Here is a 14,797-nt window from a genome sequence, read left to right on the forward strand (position 1 = left end):
AATTCCTCCTTAAATGTACTCACTGACCCAGCATCCACTGAACTCTGTAGAAGCTTAAAATAAGAGAGTTAAAATTTTGCAATTGACTTTTATTGTTTAAATCTGCTGAACAGGAAGGAAAAGAAGATTTGTTTAATTGAATAAGAGTGAAATTGCACAACTACAAGCATTCGCTGAACAGTCATGGTGGCCAGAGCTCAAGTTGTTTGTCAATTGCAGAATGTTCATACACTGTAGATTTTTATACTTTTGCCTTTTTTTGCAGGACTCCAAATGTCATTTGACCCCAAGTACCATTTTCCCAAACCTGAAATGTTGTGTGCTTCTGATAAACATTTTATTTTGATGCTACACAGGATGCTGGTGATTTAAAAATAATATAATTTAACATGACACAAAAGCTGATTGAGAGAGACCATGGGGAACTGAACAGAAGTGTTGCGAAACCGATTGATATTCATTCCCCATTCATAAACACAAGTTGTTTTGCTGATAAACAAAAGTAAACGGCAAAAAACATTAGTTCATAGCATGGCCAAGGAGAAAAGTCGAGGCAAGTCGTGGAACAGGGATCAGTGGAACCTAGTGGGTTGCAAATTCTTGAAAATTGTAGGGACTTGGGAGGCCTAGTTGAAAGATGTGCCCTTGTGAAGGTACTAGAGGGATAGCAGGATGAGATTTGATTTCAACTCCAGGATGCTGAGAGTAGTGTACTTGGAGGTCTGAGGGAATAGAAAAGGAGTATGAATATTGAGGAGAGCTGATCCTGAGCTGAACTCCATCAGAACTTTAGTTTCAACCCAACAAGCTCAGCTTAATCAAACGACTGAGGATGCAGGAATTGACACGAATGACAATGTTTTTTTGGCAGGGCCTGAAGAACGTCTACCGTACCAATTTTGCATTTGAAATATTAGAATGGGTGACTGGTAAAAGCTGTTGAAGGGACAAAATTCTGGGTGTGATTCAACGATTGTGTTTCGCCCTCCGTGAATCCGGACGCAACGGGTGAATTGTGCGAGAGCCCAGAATTCGGCTCCACCACGGGCTGATCGCGAGTAGCCCAGCTTGCACTGCCCGCACAAATCTGTATCTCACCCTCACTGGGCAAGATCCAGATCTGCATATTTAAATAACCTGGCATACGGGAGTCAATGGCTGCGCCGGCAAGATCTCGCCAGGGTGCAGATTAGCTCTGGTTTCAACAAACGTGGTCCAGGCGTAAAAGCACCTCGAGCGAGGGGGGGGGGCTCTCACAAGCCATTAAGCATTTGGGTGGTCGGGGACAGAATGGTGGTAACCTGAGCACTTACAGGGTGCCAGGCTGGCAGAACTAAGGTGCCATGATGGCAGTGCCAGGAGTCAGGCCGGTGGGGGCCTTGCCCATAAAAGAGCAGGGATCGGGGTGGGGAGGGTGGTATTTGAGGGCGCGGAAAAGGTGGGGAGGGAGTAGTCTTGAATGTCGGGTGGGGGGGGAGGGGGGTGGTGGACTACTGAAAGTTGGGGTCGACAGATCGGGGCAACCTTCCAAAATGGCACCCTGATCTCCGAGGTGCCGGTCCTCCTGGCAAGATCAGCTCGTCAGTGAAGGATGGCTGACTAAGTGTGACCTTGACGGGGAAAACTCTCGGAGGCCGAAAAAACTGGCAATGTGCCAGAGAATAGCGGGGTGAATCTCAGTGCTGCAGCCGCCGATAAACACCTCGCCAAACACACCCAAGAGCGGAGTTTAACTTGTCCGCTGAAGTGTGCCCACTGTTGTTTCAGTCACTATCTTGTGGGACATCATTGATTTTTCAAGGTGGCTGGTGGGGGTGGTGGAAGGAATTGAAACAAGGAATGGAAGGATTTAGGTTTGAGTGGTGATGATGCATTAGAACAAAGTGAGGGCTAGATATTTTTTATTTATTTTTTTATTTATTATTTTTTCCAATTAAGGGGAAATTTATTGTGGCCAATTCACCTACCCTGCACATCTTTTTGGGTTATGAGGGCGAAACCCACAAAAACACGGGGAGAATGTGCAAACTCCACACGGACAGTGACCCAGAGCCGCGATTGAACCTGAGACCTCGGCGCCGTGAGGCAGCAATGCTAACCACTTCGCCACCGTGCTGGGTGAGGGCTAGATATGACATGCACAGTGGGAGTGGATGGAGAAGATATTTGGCCTTTTTCAGAAGGAGTCATGAGAAGTTTGAAGAACAGTAATACATGAATGTCTGTGTGAACCAGAATAACAGTTAGGAATACAAGTTAAAGTGAACAAAATAATTGAACTGAGTAACAGGCTTCTCAAAGGCCATCTTGAGGTGCCAAACATGAGGGAGTGACTCAGTTATTTTTATATTACAAGAGTATTTCATAAGTGGCAAATCTGAGTCAGTTATCAGAAGAGATTCTTCCCACACTTCCCTTTCCTTGTTGTAACTCCTAGAAAAGACCCATAGCAGTGCAGTTGTACTGGAAATTCCCTTTGACAGCTGGTCTTCCTGAAATGCTGTCAATATCAATACTTTATGCATTGTGGAGTGGAACAGCAAAGAGCAAGAGAGAAAACTGGACACAGCTAAGGAACAAAAGGAACAGGAGGGAAAAAGTGAGACCCAGGCAGGAAAGATTGTCACAGGTGGTTAAATTGTAACTATGCATAACTCAGAATGTCTAAGTAATTCCCTGCATTTTTTAACTGCACAAATCTTTATGGCAGACTTTCAAGTACTTGACATATGTAAATACAAGAACATAAGAACTAGGAGCAGGAATAGGCCGTCTGGCACCCTTGTTCAAAATTCTCCTGCCAGGGGAAACATGCTCTCAGTATATAGTCTGTCAAGCCCTTCCATAATCTTGAATATTTCAGAGGGATCACTTCTCATTCTTCTAAACTGCAGAGAATATAGACTCAATTTATTCAGCCTCTCATCATAGGACTACTCTCATCCCAGGGACCATCTAGTAAGTCTTCTCTGTCTGCCTTCAATGCAAGTATACCCTTAAGTATGGGGACAAACAAATTGCACACAGTGTTCCTGGTGTGATCTCACCAACACCCTCCACAATTATAGCAATACTTATTTATTCTTGTACTCTAGTCCCGTGCAATAAAGACCAATGTGCCATTTAAATTCCTAATTGCTTGTTGCACCTGCATGATAACTTTTTCTGTGTTCCTTGTATGAGTGCACTAAATCTCTCTGAACAGCAACATTTATCAGTTTCGAGCCTTTTAAAAAATATTCTACTTTTCTATTGCAATCAAAATGAATAAGCTCACACTGTCCCACATTATACTCCCTCTACATTATACTCCCTCTGCCACCTTGTTGCCCACTCATTTGACCCTTGTCTATCTTTTTACAGTCTCTTTGTCAAGATAAAGTTTAGGTGGATTCAAAGATGTACTGTACCTGCTGCCATGTCCCATTATCACTGTTTTTTATCTTGCAGGAAATCACTGGGCTAAAGAAAGAAAACTTTAACCTCAAACTTCGGATCTACTTCCTGGAGGAGCGAATGCAACAGAAGTTTGATGATGGCAGCGAAGATATCTTTAAGATGGTAAGAGATTAGAATCATGATGGAACATTTTAATGCCAATGCTGTGTACACTTGAGGGCGAGAGTAGGGTACTTTCAGCAAACTGATGTTCATAAAGCAAGCTTTAGTTTTATTACTTAAAATGATTATTCTGGAGATTGGAACTAAAACCAGAAATGGCTGGAAACACTTGGGCTAGGAAGCAACTGCGGAAAGAGAAACATTTCAGGTCAGTGACCTTTCATCAGATTCTGAGGGTTGCCATTGACCAGCCAGACAAATGCCATGGCTATTAGAGCAAGTCAGAAGCTGGGTGTGTTGTGACAAGTGGCTCACCTGACTCCTCCAAAGCCTCTGGCATTTGCAAAGCAGAATACAGAAGTATGTTAGAATCCCCTCCACTTGCTTTGATTGGTGCGGCTGTAACAAAACTCAAGATGTTCAACACCACCTGGAATGAAGCAGTCTGCTTGATTGATACCCCATCCACCAGCTCAAATGTTCACTCTCCCATCATTGGCACATAGTGCACACCACCACAATCCACAAGATGGACTGCATCAGGGCTTCTTTAGTCACGCCTTCCAAATTGACCCCCATGTCCACCGAAAAGGCCAAGAGTCATAGATGCATGGGAGCACCATCAAGTCAAACACCATACTTGCTGTTCATTCATTGGTGGAACTCGCCATTAAACAATATTGCTTAAGCCCGGTCACCACATAGCCTGCAGCAAATCAAGATGGCAACCCACTACCATCTTCTGGGCAAATAAAGGCCGAATATGCTTGCAACACCCACATCTCAAAAGTAAGAAAAGGAAAATAATCACTTTGTAAAAAAAAAACCTGATTCTACTATCCTATTCACCTTTATGTAATTGCAAACTTCCTTTTCTTCTCACCCTGAAATTTATTCTAATAATCTAATGCTTGCTGTCTTGCCATTTTTTTAAACTCAATTTTCCATTCAGCCTACTGCAAGTCTGCAGTGACATTCTTCTCCTCATGGCTTTAAAAATGCAATTCTTCATCCCTGTTTCCACCCCCAATGGTCTCATGGCTTCAATTCCACTCTTTCGAATATAGCTAGCGTAAGTTTCCTTTTCCAGAGATGCATCCTCATTTGCAGTGGCCCAATGCATCTGCTTTGGCTTGCTAATATTTTTAATCTGTCCTTGGTACGATTTTCTGTCCACAAGGATCAGCCCTATGTATGTCAGTGAAACATGGATTTACCTCTCGATGACTAATCTGTAGGATAACCTGTCTATCATTAAGTTGCGAGACTGAATTTCTTGTGGCTCAACTAGTAAAACGTTATCCTGTCTGGTGCCTGGCAAAAATTTCACATTCTAACCCCTGATTCCAGTTCCTCTTCAGTGTCCACTTAAACTCAATGCAACAATGCGCAGTCTTTTTCTGTCCTCGCTGAGTTTCAATTCACATCTAGTTCGTCACCAAGAGTTGCCTTCCAAGCTTGACTTTCACTGCTGCTCAAACCTTTGACCGTGTCCTTGTCATTCTAGATCAGTGTTCCAAGTAATTGTGAGCTGGCCTCCATTCTATTAAACTTCCAGCTCATCCAGAATCTGTTTTTTTTTAATTGTACAAAAGGTCCACTGTTCCTAATCCTTCACAATATTTTAAAGCTTCAATTGGCCGTCATCATTTAGTGCATTTAATTTCACCCGCTGAACTTCTTGCCACCTTGAAGATTCTTCTTTACAACCTAATCTATCACACTGAACTTTGTCATTCACCTACTTTCTTCCCTCCACATCACTTGTTCGACTCTCTTCTGGTTTTGACACTGAACTATGAAGTACCTTTAGGATGTTTTGCTACATTAAAGACACAATACATAAATAAAGGTTATTAAAACTAAATGCCAGAACAATGTTTTCTCTGTAAAATATGTGAACTTTCACTGTGAAATGACATTTGAAGTGAGTTTGAGATTGTGTGTAAACTGATCGCCATTATAATGTTACTATTCACAACATTTGTGCGTTCTGGTTCTGTTTGTTACTTGTAACTAGATCACTAATTCACTTTTATAAGTTGTAAATTCTTGATGTCTTGTACTTGTATTAAACATGCATTAGTTAGATTTTTGTTTTTAATTTAAATCACCCCATCATCAAATTGTGCAACCATAGCCAAACTAACACATTGTGCCAGTTTTGGTGCAAAGAGGATACTGATAGGTTGTAGTGTGATACTACATAACCTTGTTAAACCTGAAGTCACACAAAGATTCTATCGCTACCTTGTAGTCATTGTGGAGGAACACATTTATTGGCCGGGATTTTCTGGACTCCCCCCACAGCCTGTTTTCCAGCTATGGCGGCGTCTTGTCATTGGCTACCAGAAGGATCTTCTGGTCGTGCTGAGGTCTATGGCATTCTGCATTGCTCATTCGCCCCACCTCTGGGGAGTGACATCAGTGGGACCAGATGATCCCACCGGGTGAAGAAAATCCAACCCATTGTTACTGATCTATTTATTGACAGTTGGGATTAGTTTTTATAACCCATGCACCTCTACACCTATATATCTTCATCCAGAGCAGATATCGTTTAATTTGGAATAAAATAAATATTGAATGTGTTTAATTTTTTTGAAACAAAACCTGTTAACTTGCTGAATTCTTTTACTGTGGGCTATCTTTTATTGGAAGCTACCGTGGGCTATCTTTTATTGGAAGCTACTGTGGGCTATCTTTTATTGGAAGCTACTGTGGGCTATATTTTATTGGAAGCTAATGAAGCCAGTTTTAAGACTGTAATTCTTTTTCTTAAATGCTTTAGTGACACCTGCAGCATTGTGAGCCAGGAAAATATTGTTCAGCCTATAGTACCATAGAAGAGGTTTTACGTGGCATTACACTTTGTAGAATATTGAAGACATGTGCCTTAAATATTCCGATTTGTTAGCCATAGCTGAACCATTCCAGCTTTCTTATTTATTCGTTGGTGGGTTTTTCTTATTTTTGCAGAATATTGAACTCAAAGTGGAATTGGAGAGTTTGAAGCGTGAACTAAAGGAGAAACAGGAACTTCTTTTCAAAGCTTCGTGAGTATTGGTTAAATATTAAACACATTTTTAATAAACCTGAGCGTCACTTGGCAAACTTCAAAATCTTTCCCAGTCAATGTGTCGGTTTTTGTAATTTGAAATACAAAATGCTGCTGATTCCCCTGAGTAACACTTTTTCAAAACAAATATCTCCCCTTTTCCCTTTGAGTACAGTTTCATGACACTGGAACCTTATCAAAATAGTCTTTCTTGACAGCTGGCCCTGCATGCTAATTGTCAGCAGGGTGTATGGTCATGCAGGACATCACAGCAAACTCTGATCTTGACCTGACCCAAAGTCCACAAGTATACTCGTCAGCAGAATTCACCCCCCTAACTCAGCATCTCGGGGGAGGGAAACATAGCTAAGGGGCAGGATTTTCCTTGTTTTTGGTGGGACAGGCCGGACAATCCCGCACAATGGGCGCAATTCAACCAGAAAATTTCTGTGTCATTTTGGGTGAGTTTGGTAGGGTGTTTCTTGCCAGCTTTTTGGGTGAGATCCACACCGATGTTCAACCACACTTAGTTTGAGCCTTGAGGAACTTCTCTCTGGTCGAGCCCACACATAGAAATTTTTTCAACACTGGGAAGCTGAAGTCGCTGGTGAGAATGGGTCCCCCAAGATTGGGCTGCCGTTTTGAAAGGGTGCGCAATCTCCAAATAAGCCTGAAAGTCCTCCACACCCCTACCCACGGGCAATATCACTCCCTGTACACATGATCATTAGCTCCCACCCCCAAGTGAGGACACCCTCCTATGCGGTTGCTGAGCGCCCCCCCCCCCCCCCCCCCCCCCCCTTTACAGGCCTCCTCACTTCCGCTTTCGGGTCTCCCACCCTCCCCCCAACATTTATTAGGCCCCTTCATTCCTGCCTTTCACTCCTCTCACCCATCATACTCCCCCTCATTCCCCCTTTCATTGGCATGGCCTCCTTAGTCTCAGACCCGTGGCGGTGCTTCTCTGCCACTGGGCACCCTGGCACTGCTACCTGGGCTCGCTGGCACTGCTACCTGGGCACGCTGGCAATGCCACAGCCAACTTGGCAGTGCACCAGGGCACATGGCAGTGCCCAGGTGCCAGAGAAATGGTCACCCTGTCCTGCCCCCAACCATCCAGGCGTTTCCATTGGCCTAGAAATCCCTCCAGTGCCGTCACATCTGGTCCACGTTTATGTGGACTGGTACTAAACGGCACCTGATCCAGGCCTCACAGGGGTGGCCGTTAGTCCCCAGACGCCGGGAGAATCCGATTCAGGCATATTTAAATGAAACTAATGGTTCATTTAAATATGTATATCTGGATCTCGCCCTCGCTGGCCGTCCCCAAGCTGGGCGCGATGAGGTCGGTAAATCGCACCACTGTTTCAGGTCAATGTTATATTTGTTCACAATATCCAGCATCTGCTGCATTTTGCTTTTCTATCAGCATTGCTGAGTCCTGTTTTAGTTTCCCAAAGTCAGCACAGACCAGGAAGTGAACCCAGGACCTCGTCTAGTCTCTATTTGTGCTCAATTTTTCTTTGAGCTATTTGGGAACTCTGGACGGGTCAATTTAGCTTTTAAGCAGAGTAGTTAAAAAAGTTTTAATTAAGTAGTGTAGTCAAAAAGATTATAAATCTGAGAAAAACCAACCAAGAAGGGATGGTTGTTACAGTGCAGCAATGGGATGTAGATTTAAATGTGAAACAATACTTGAACAGAAGCACCTCTTAAACTTTGGTTCCTGCTGTTTCTAGGCCACACATCATTTATTTATCATGCTACTTGCATTAGCATTGTGGGAAAACCTTTAGTTTTTAGTAGCTAATTGATAAATATGTATGCATGCTAATGTGATTCTCAGTAGCGTATTAGAAATTAATTTAAATGTATAAAAACTTTAAAGAACTAGCTCAACAATTTTTGTTTCAGTTTCTTCCATATTGTCAGAATTTTAAACGCTGTAATGAACTGTTTCAGTTTTAATAGAAAATGCAAATTTTATCAGAAGGGTCAGATCAAAAAATTAAAGCAGGCAGAAAAGCAGAAAAGGAAAACTAGCAAATGAGCAATTAGAAAATTTCAAATAACTTTTTCACTTCAATGCTAGAACAGTTACTGTTGTATTATTTTGTGTTCTGGCTGAGTGAATGCTTGAGGCTTTTGTGTAATATATTTTTAATTGAGGTTTTGTGTGTTCATATCTCAAGTATACTGTTCTAATATCTCAAGTATACTGTTCTGAACCACATTTATTTTTTTCATTCTGACAATGAGGCTACAAGTTGCAAACTGAATAAAGATAAAGAAGTGATACAACAGCATTTAGCTCTTCTTCAGTGAAATTGCATGTCATATGGACTGTGCAAGGCAGGAAGACAGATGCCAGTGAGAGAGTGGAGGAATTTAGGAGACTTTAGGAGACTCTGGGCACAATGCTCCAGAAAGATTTCTAAGTTCATTTGTCGCAGGATTTTCAGGGAGTTTTGCCGGCGAGTTCCCCATCTCTATTCAGTGACACTTAGTCATTTCTTTGGGCCCTGGGGTGTTTCTCAGTGGTTGAGCCACACGTAGAATTTTTTTTAGCAATGGAGAGCTGAACTCCGAGATTGGGAAGCCATTTTCAAAGGGTGCCTCGATTTCTAAATGAGCTTGGAGATCGTTCCCCCCCCAACCCCATGGTCAATGAAACCTCACACACAAATGGGCACTACCAACACCCACCAAGTGAGGACACCCCCCTATGGGCTCCCTAGGGACCCCACTCCAGACCCACCACTTCCTCCAATCTCCCGGAGGCCCCTACTTGCCTTTCCTACACAATACCACCCTTCAAACCCCCCCTCCACTCTAGAAAGGTTTTCTTTTCTTTCTGTCCAAAATGCATGCAAACAGTAGTAGCTCACGATAACATTTGTAAAACAGGGGAAACTTCTCACAAAAGTTTTGCTGTTAATATTAATACACAGAAAAGCAGTGGAGAGTTTGGCTGGCAACAATGATGTGGAAATTCAGCGTGTGAAAGATGGCGCTCAGAAGGAGATACTTCAGGTTAAACAGCTCCTCAGTAACCAGATCCAACTTCTGGAGGAGGTGAATATGTTTTGTATCTTATCAATTTGTTTGCCACAAAGGTCACGTTTGGGTTAACAAACCGTTTACCTATTTGGCAAGCAACCTTTGAACAAGGTAATTTGGGCACAGTTCTTTGGCAAGTATGGTTTGTTCTATTATGAAATATTGTAGCTGACACATTCATTGGAAATCATCTGGATTTAGAACCTAGGGAACAAGTTGTTGTTGCGGCACTGGCACTACTTTCCCATTGGAATTTCCCTTCTTGACCTGTCACGGTTTTGCTATCCTGGTCTTCATTTTGACACATATTTTTAGGATGGAGCATACAGTAAATGTGGCACTAACATCTGGATCCACATATGTACAGAAGGCCTCTCCCCTCACTTTGTGGCACAAATTCATGCAACCATCCATTATACCCAGTCCATGGCCTTGAATTTCTGCAGGCTTGTTCTGATGTCCTGCAGTAAGTTGAGAAGTAGGCTCGGAGAATGTCTGTAAACAACAAGGTACGTAGTTATCTGAGGGTTCTGCTGGTCCAGCCACTAACGTTACAAGGGGAGATCGGTACAAATTCAGGGCCCATTGTTTACCTTTGAAATGAAACTGATTATGAAAATTCTTTTGCTGGACTTTAATCCCCATCGGGGATAGAATTTCCATTTTTTATTATGTGCTTGAATATGTGAAAATGCATTTTTGGTGATGGAAAAGGGAAAATCTTTATGAGTATTGAAAATATCCTCCTGAAAATTTATTTGAATAAAATCAATTTCCCCCCCACTTGGTAACTAGGATGTTAAAACCACCCAGGCAGAATTGGAAAAGATGGCTGCTATTGCAGAGCAGGAGAAGATTCGGAGTATCAAACTGGAGAAGCAGATTCTGACAATTAACAAACAGAACCGTATGGGATCACCTTTATCCCCAGAGCACAGCAAGAACTGCACAGAGACTGAACAGTGAGATTCTTTTAAATTTTAGTCTTCAAATGTCAAAACATTCTTAAAAAGGGACTAGATTGTTTTTATTCTTTCACAGGATGTGGCTGTTGCTGGTCAAGCCAGCATTTGTACCCCATCCATAATTGACCTTGACAATGTGGTGGTGAGCTTGCTTCTTGAATCACTGAAGTCTATGTGGTGTAGGTACATCCACAGTGCTATTAAGGGAGTTCCAGGACTTTGACCCAGCAACAGTGAAGGAATGGGGATATCATTGCAAGTTAGCGTGGTTGTGTGGCTTGGAGGGGAACTTACAGATGGTAAGTATTTTGCCACCCGTGTCCTTCTGGGTGGTAGGCCCTGCAGTTTTGGACGGTGTTGTTTTGGTGAGTTGCTACAGTGCATAGTGTAAATGGTATACACTGCTGCCATGGTGCATCAGTAGTGGAAGGAGTGATTGTTGGTGGATAGGGTGACAATTAAGCGAGCTGTTTTGTCTTGGTAATATTGAACTTCTTGAGTGTTGTTGGACGGGCACTAATCCAGGCAAGGGAATAGAATTCCATCATGCTCCTGTAGCTTTGTAGATGGTGAATAGGCTTTGGGGAGTCTGGAGGTGAGTTACTTGCCACACAGTTCCCAGCCTCTGACATGATTAGTAGGCACAGTATTTAAATGGCTAGCCCAGTTCAGTTTCTGGTCATCGGCAACCTCCAGGATGTCGATAGTGGGGGATTCAGCAATGGTAATTGTTATAACCTGCCTGCTTACCATTGGCTGGGGACTAATGACAATCCCACAATCCTGTGGAAGTATGAGCTTCCCCAATGAGGGGGGCGGAGGAATCATTAGCAGACTCCCTGCATAAATAGAGCTGGCCAGTTTAGAACCAGGGAGAGAGAGAGGAGTGAGCAGCAAGGGAAGTTGCTGCTGCTGTTGTGTGTATATATGTTATTGTAAATAAATGTTATTTCTTTGTATCCTGAAAACTCGTGCTGGATTCTTCGTGGCCCTCACAAAAGTAAAGATAGAATGTCATGGGAAGATGGTTAGGTTCTCTCTTGTTAGAGAAAGTCATTGCCTGGCACTTGTGTGGTGTGAATATTACTTGCCACTTAGCAGCCAAGCCTGATTGTAGTCATTGGCTTGCTGCATATGGGCACAGACTGCTTCACTATCTGAGGAATTGCAAAAAGTGTTGAACATTGGGCAATCATCAGTGAACATCCCCACTTCTGACCTTATGTTGGATGGAGGGTCATTGATGAAGCAGCTAAAGATGGTTCGGTCTAGTACACTAGCCTGAGGAACTCCTGCCTTGATGTTCTGGGACTGAGATAATGCCATCCAACAGCTACAGCCATCTCTTTGTGCTTCAATTTTGCTAAGACAGTTGATGCCATACTCGGTCAAATAAATAAAGTAAAGTTGCCGTAGTCCCAGATGACCATAGGCTGCTTTCCCCTATGAAGGGGAGAGCTGACTGGTGGTGATTTAACGTGAGAATCACCACACCTCAGGCAAGGTGGTGGCTGGAGAGAGAGCGAGAGGCTGAACCGCGGCCCGAAACGGCGGCAAACGGACCAGAGAGCCCGATGAAGCTGGGCCGGCGATGCAGGGTGTGGGATCTTAGTGGTTTATCAATGGTGCCTGTGGTGATATGCATCACTGTAAATGCACAAGGGGTTAATGTAAATACACTACGACTAAGTAAACACTAGAGGGAGCACCAGAGACGTCATGACATGCAGACATCCAGCTAATGAACACATAGAATAGAACACGACCAATGGGCAGTTAAGACACCCAGAGGTGACATTACCACAAAGGGGCATTACACAACCCATATATAAGGACAGGGCACACATGCTGCTCTGTCTTTTCCACAGGCAACACTTAGAGAGTAGGACAGGGGCAGATCAGAAGCATCACACCCATCCAGGTCCCTGGATGGTGGTTTAGAGCAGATTGGTTAGTTAGACTGACTTACTATAGTGTGATTAGCAGGCGAGTCAAACTCATAGAGAACTGTGCTAATGGTTCAATAAATCACAATGAACCTACTTGAAAGTCTGGAGTATATTTTGGTCAAAGCTGCAACGAGTTGCAGCCTGTGTTATCCCAGAGTACATAACATAACAGTGCCGACCTGACCAAACTTTACGTTGGATGATACATGTTGATAACTATAGAGTGTTGTTAGTGGGACCCTTTAAGTATCCCACAATAGTCTGACACAGCAATAATGTAAAGAGCATAGACAGGTAAGAGGTTTTGACTGTTCAGAATTATTTTCTCCATCAGTTTACTTCTGTTCCATTGAAGAAAGGGCCATTAGCGCGATTTGGTTCTGAGGAATGAGATGGATCAAGTGCAGGTTGGGAAACACAGTGGTTGTATTATCATACATTTTAGGGTAGCTATGGAAAAGGACAAGGAGCATTCTAGAGTAAAAATACTTAATTGGAGGGAGACCAATTTCATTGATTTAGGTGAACTGGAATAAAAGATTAGTAGGTAAAACTGCAGCAGGACAGACACTGTCTTTAAAGATATGAGAGTTTAGTTATAGGAGGTACAATACATTCCCTTTGGGGGAAGATAGGACACAACAAAGCCAGAGGTCCCTGGATGGTGGGAGACCGTTCAGATGAAACCGAGAAAGGGGACATGTAACTCCCCAGTTACCTACCCATCATCTGCAAGGCACAAGGAACGAGAGCTATGGGGGTGGGCTCCTTCCTCTGGATGAGAGAAAGAGCTCACTCACCCAAACAAAGCAGGTATTGCTGGATGTTGTGGAGGCTGTGAGCAGCTGCTGTGGAGACCTTAGTACGTATCTGGATGCAGTGTTCCAAAAGGTTTAATGGCCTCATTACTGAAGTTTAGTGGCCATTGAAACATGGTTAAAGGATGGTCACGAATGGGAGTTAAATATCCAAGTGGATGGGCCGAGCGGCCTGACGTTCTCGACCTGTTCATGCCAGCGGCAACCACACCTGGTCGCTGCCGTCATGAACATGGCGCCAAATCTTGGTTTGTGGCTTGTGGGGGACGGAGAGGAGTGAGCACCACGGCCGTGCTCGGGAGGGGACTGGCCCGCGATCAGTGTCTACCGATCGTCGGGCCGGCGTCTCCAAGCGACGCACTCTTGCCCCTCCGCCGCCCCGCAAGATCAAGCTGCCACGTCTTGCGGGGCAGCGGAGCGGAAAACGGCAACCGCGCATGTGCGGGTTGGAGCCGGCCAACTGCGCATGCGTGGCTAACGTCACATAGGTGCCGCCTTCGCGTCATTCTCGGCGCGCCGCCTTGACGCAAGCTTCAAGGCCCGGCGGCCAAGATTTACGGAGCACTGCTCCTAGCCCCCTGGGGGGGGGGGGGGGGGGGGGGGGGGGTGTGAATAGGGTGCGAGGAGCGGCCTCCAAGGCCGTCGTGAAACTCGGCCGACTTCACGACGGCCTTTCCGATGCCGCGCGGGAGCGGAGAATTCAGCCCAATTAGGTCTGGTCCTGTGTAATGAGACAGGGTTGATTAATGATCTCATAGTTAGGGATCCTCTCGGAAGGAGCGATCACAATATAGTGGAATTTAAAATACAGATGGAGGGTGAGAAGGTAAAATCAAACACTAGTGTTTTGTGCTTTAACAAAGGAGATTACAATGGGATGAGAGAAGAGCTGGCTACTGGGAGCAAAGACTTTATGGTGAAACAGTTGAGGAACAGTGGAGAACCTTCCAAGTGATTTTTCACAGTGCTCAGCAAAAGTTTATACCAACAAAAAGGAAGGAGGGTAGAAAGTGGAAAAATTGACCATGGATATCTGAGGAAATAAGGGAGAGTATCAAATTGAAGGAAAAAACATACAAAGTGGCAAAGATTGGTGGGAGACTAGAGGATTGGGAAATCTTTAGGGGACAATAGAAAGCTACTAAAAAAGCTATAAAGAAGAGTAAGATAGATTATGAGAGTAAACTTGCTCAGAATATAAAAACAGATAGTAAAAGTTTCTACAAATATATAAAACAAAAAAAAGTGGCTAAGGTAAATACTGGCCCTTTAGAGGATGAGAAGGGAGATTTAATAATGGGAGATGAGTAAATGACTGAGGAACTGAACAGGTTTTTTGGGTCAGTCTTCACATTGGAAGACACAAATAACATGCCAGTAATTGAT

The 14,797-nt window shown here is 43.8% G+C and overlaps 1 protein-coding gene across 1 annotated transcript in view; it reads left to right on the top strand.

Moving 5' to 3' along the window:
* LOC119955787 (myomegalin-like) overlaps nucleotides 1–14,797 on the top strand; it is a 160,412-nt gene that overhangs the window by 31,234 nt on the left and 114,381 nt on the right. The window contains exons 4-7 of the mRNA XM_038782364.1: nucleotides 3,451–3,561; nucleotides 6,541–6,617; nucleotides 9,571–9,694; nucleotides 10,475–10,641. Of these exons, the coding sequence (XP_038638292.1) occupies nucleotides 3,451–3,561; nucleotides 6,541–6,617; nucleotides 9,571–9,694; nucleotides 10,475–10,641 (479 nt within the window). The remainder of the gene's footprint in view (nucleotides 1–3,450; nucleotides 3,562–6,540; nucleotides 6,618–9,570; nucleotides 9,695–10,474; nucleotides 10,642–14,797) is intronic.

This window comes from Scyliorhinus canicula, chromosome 21 (genome assembly GCF_902713615.1).
Source record: "Scyliorhinus canicula chromosome 21, sScyCan1.1, whole genome shotgun sequence".
Classification (NCBI taxonomy): domain Eukaryota; kingdom Metazoa; phylum Chordata; class Chondrichthyes; order Carcharhiniformes; family Scyliorhinidae; genus Scyliorhinus; species Scyliorhinus canicula.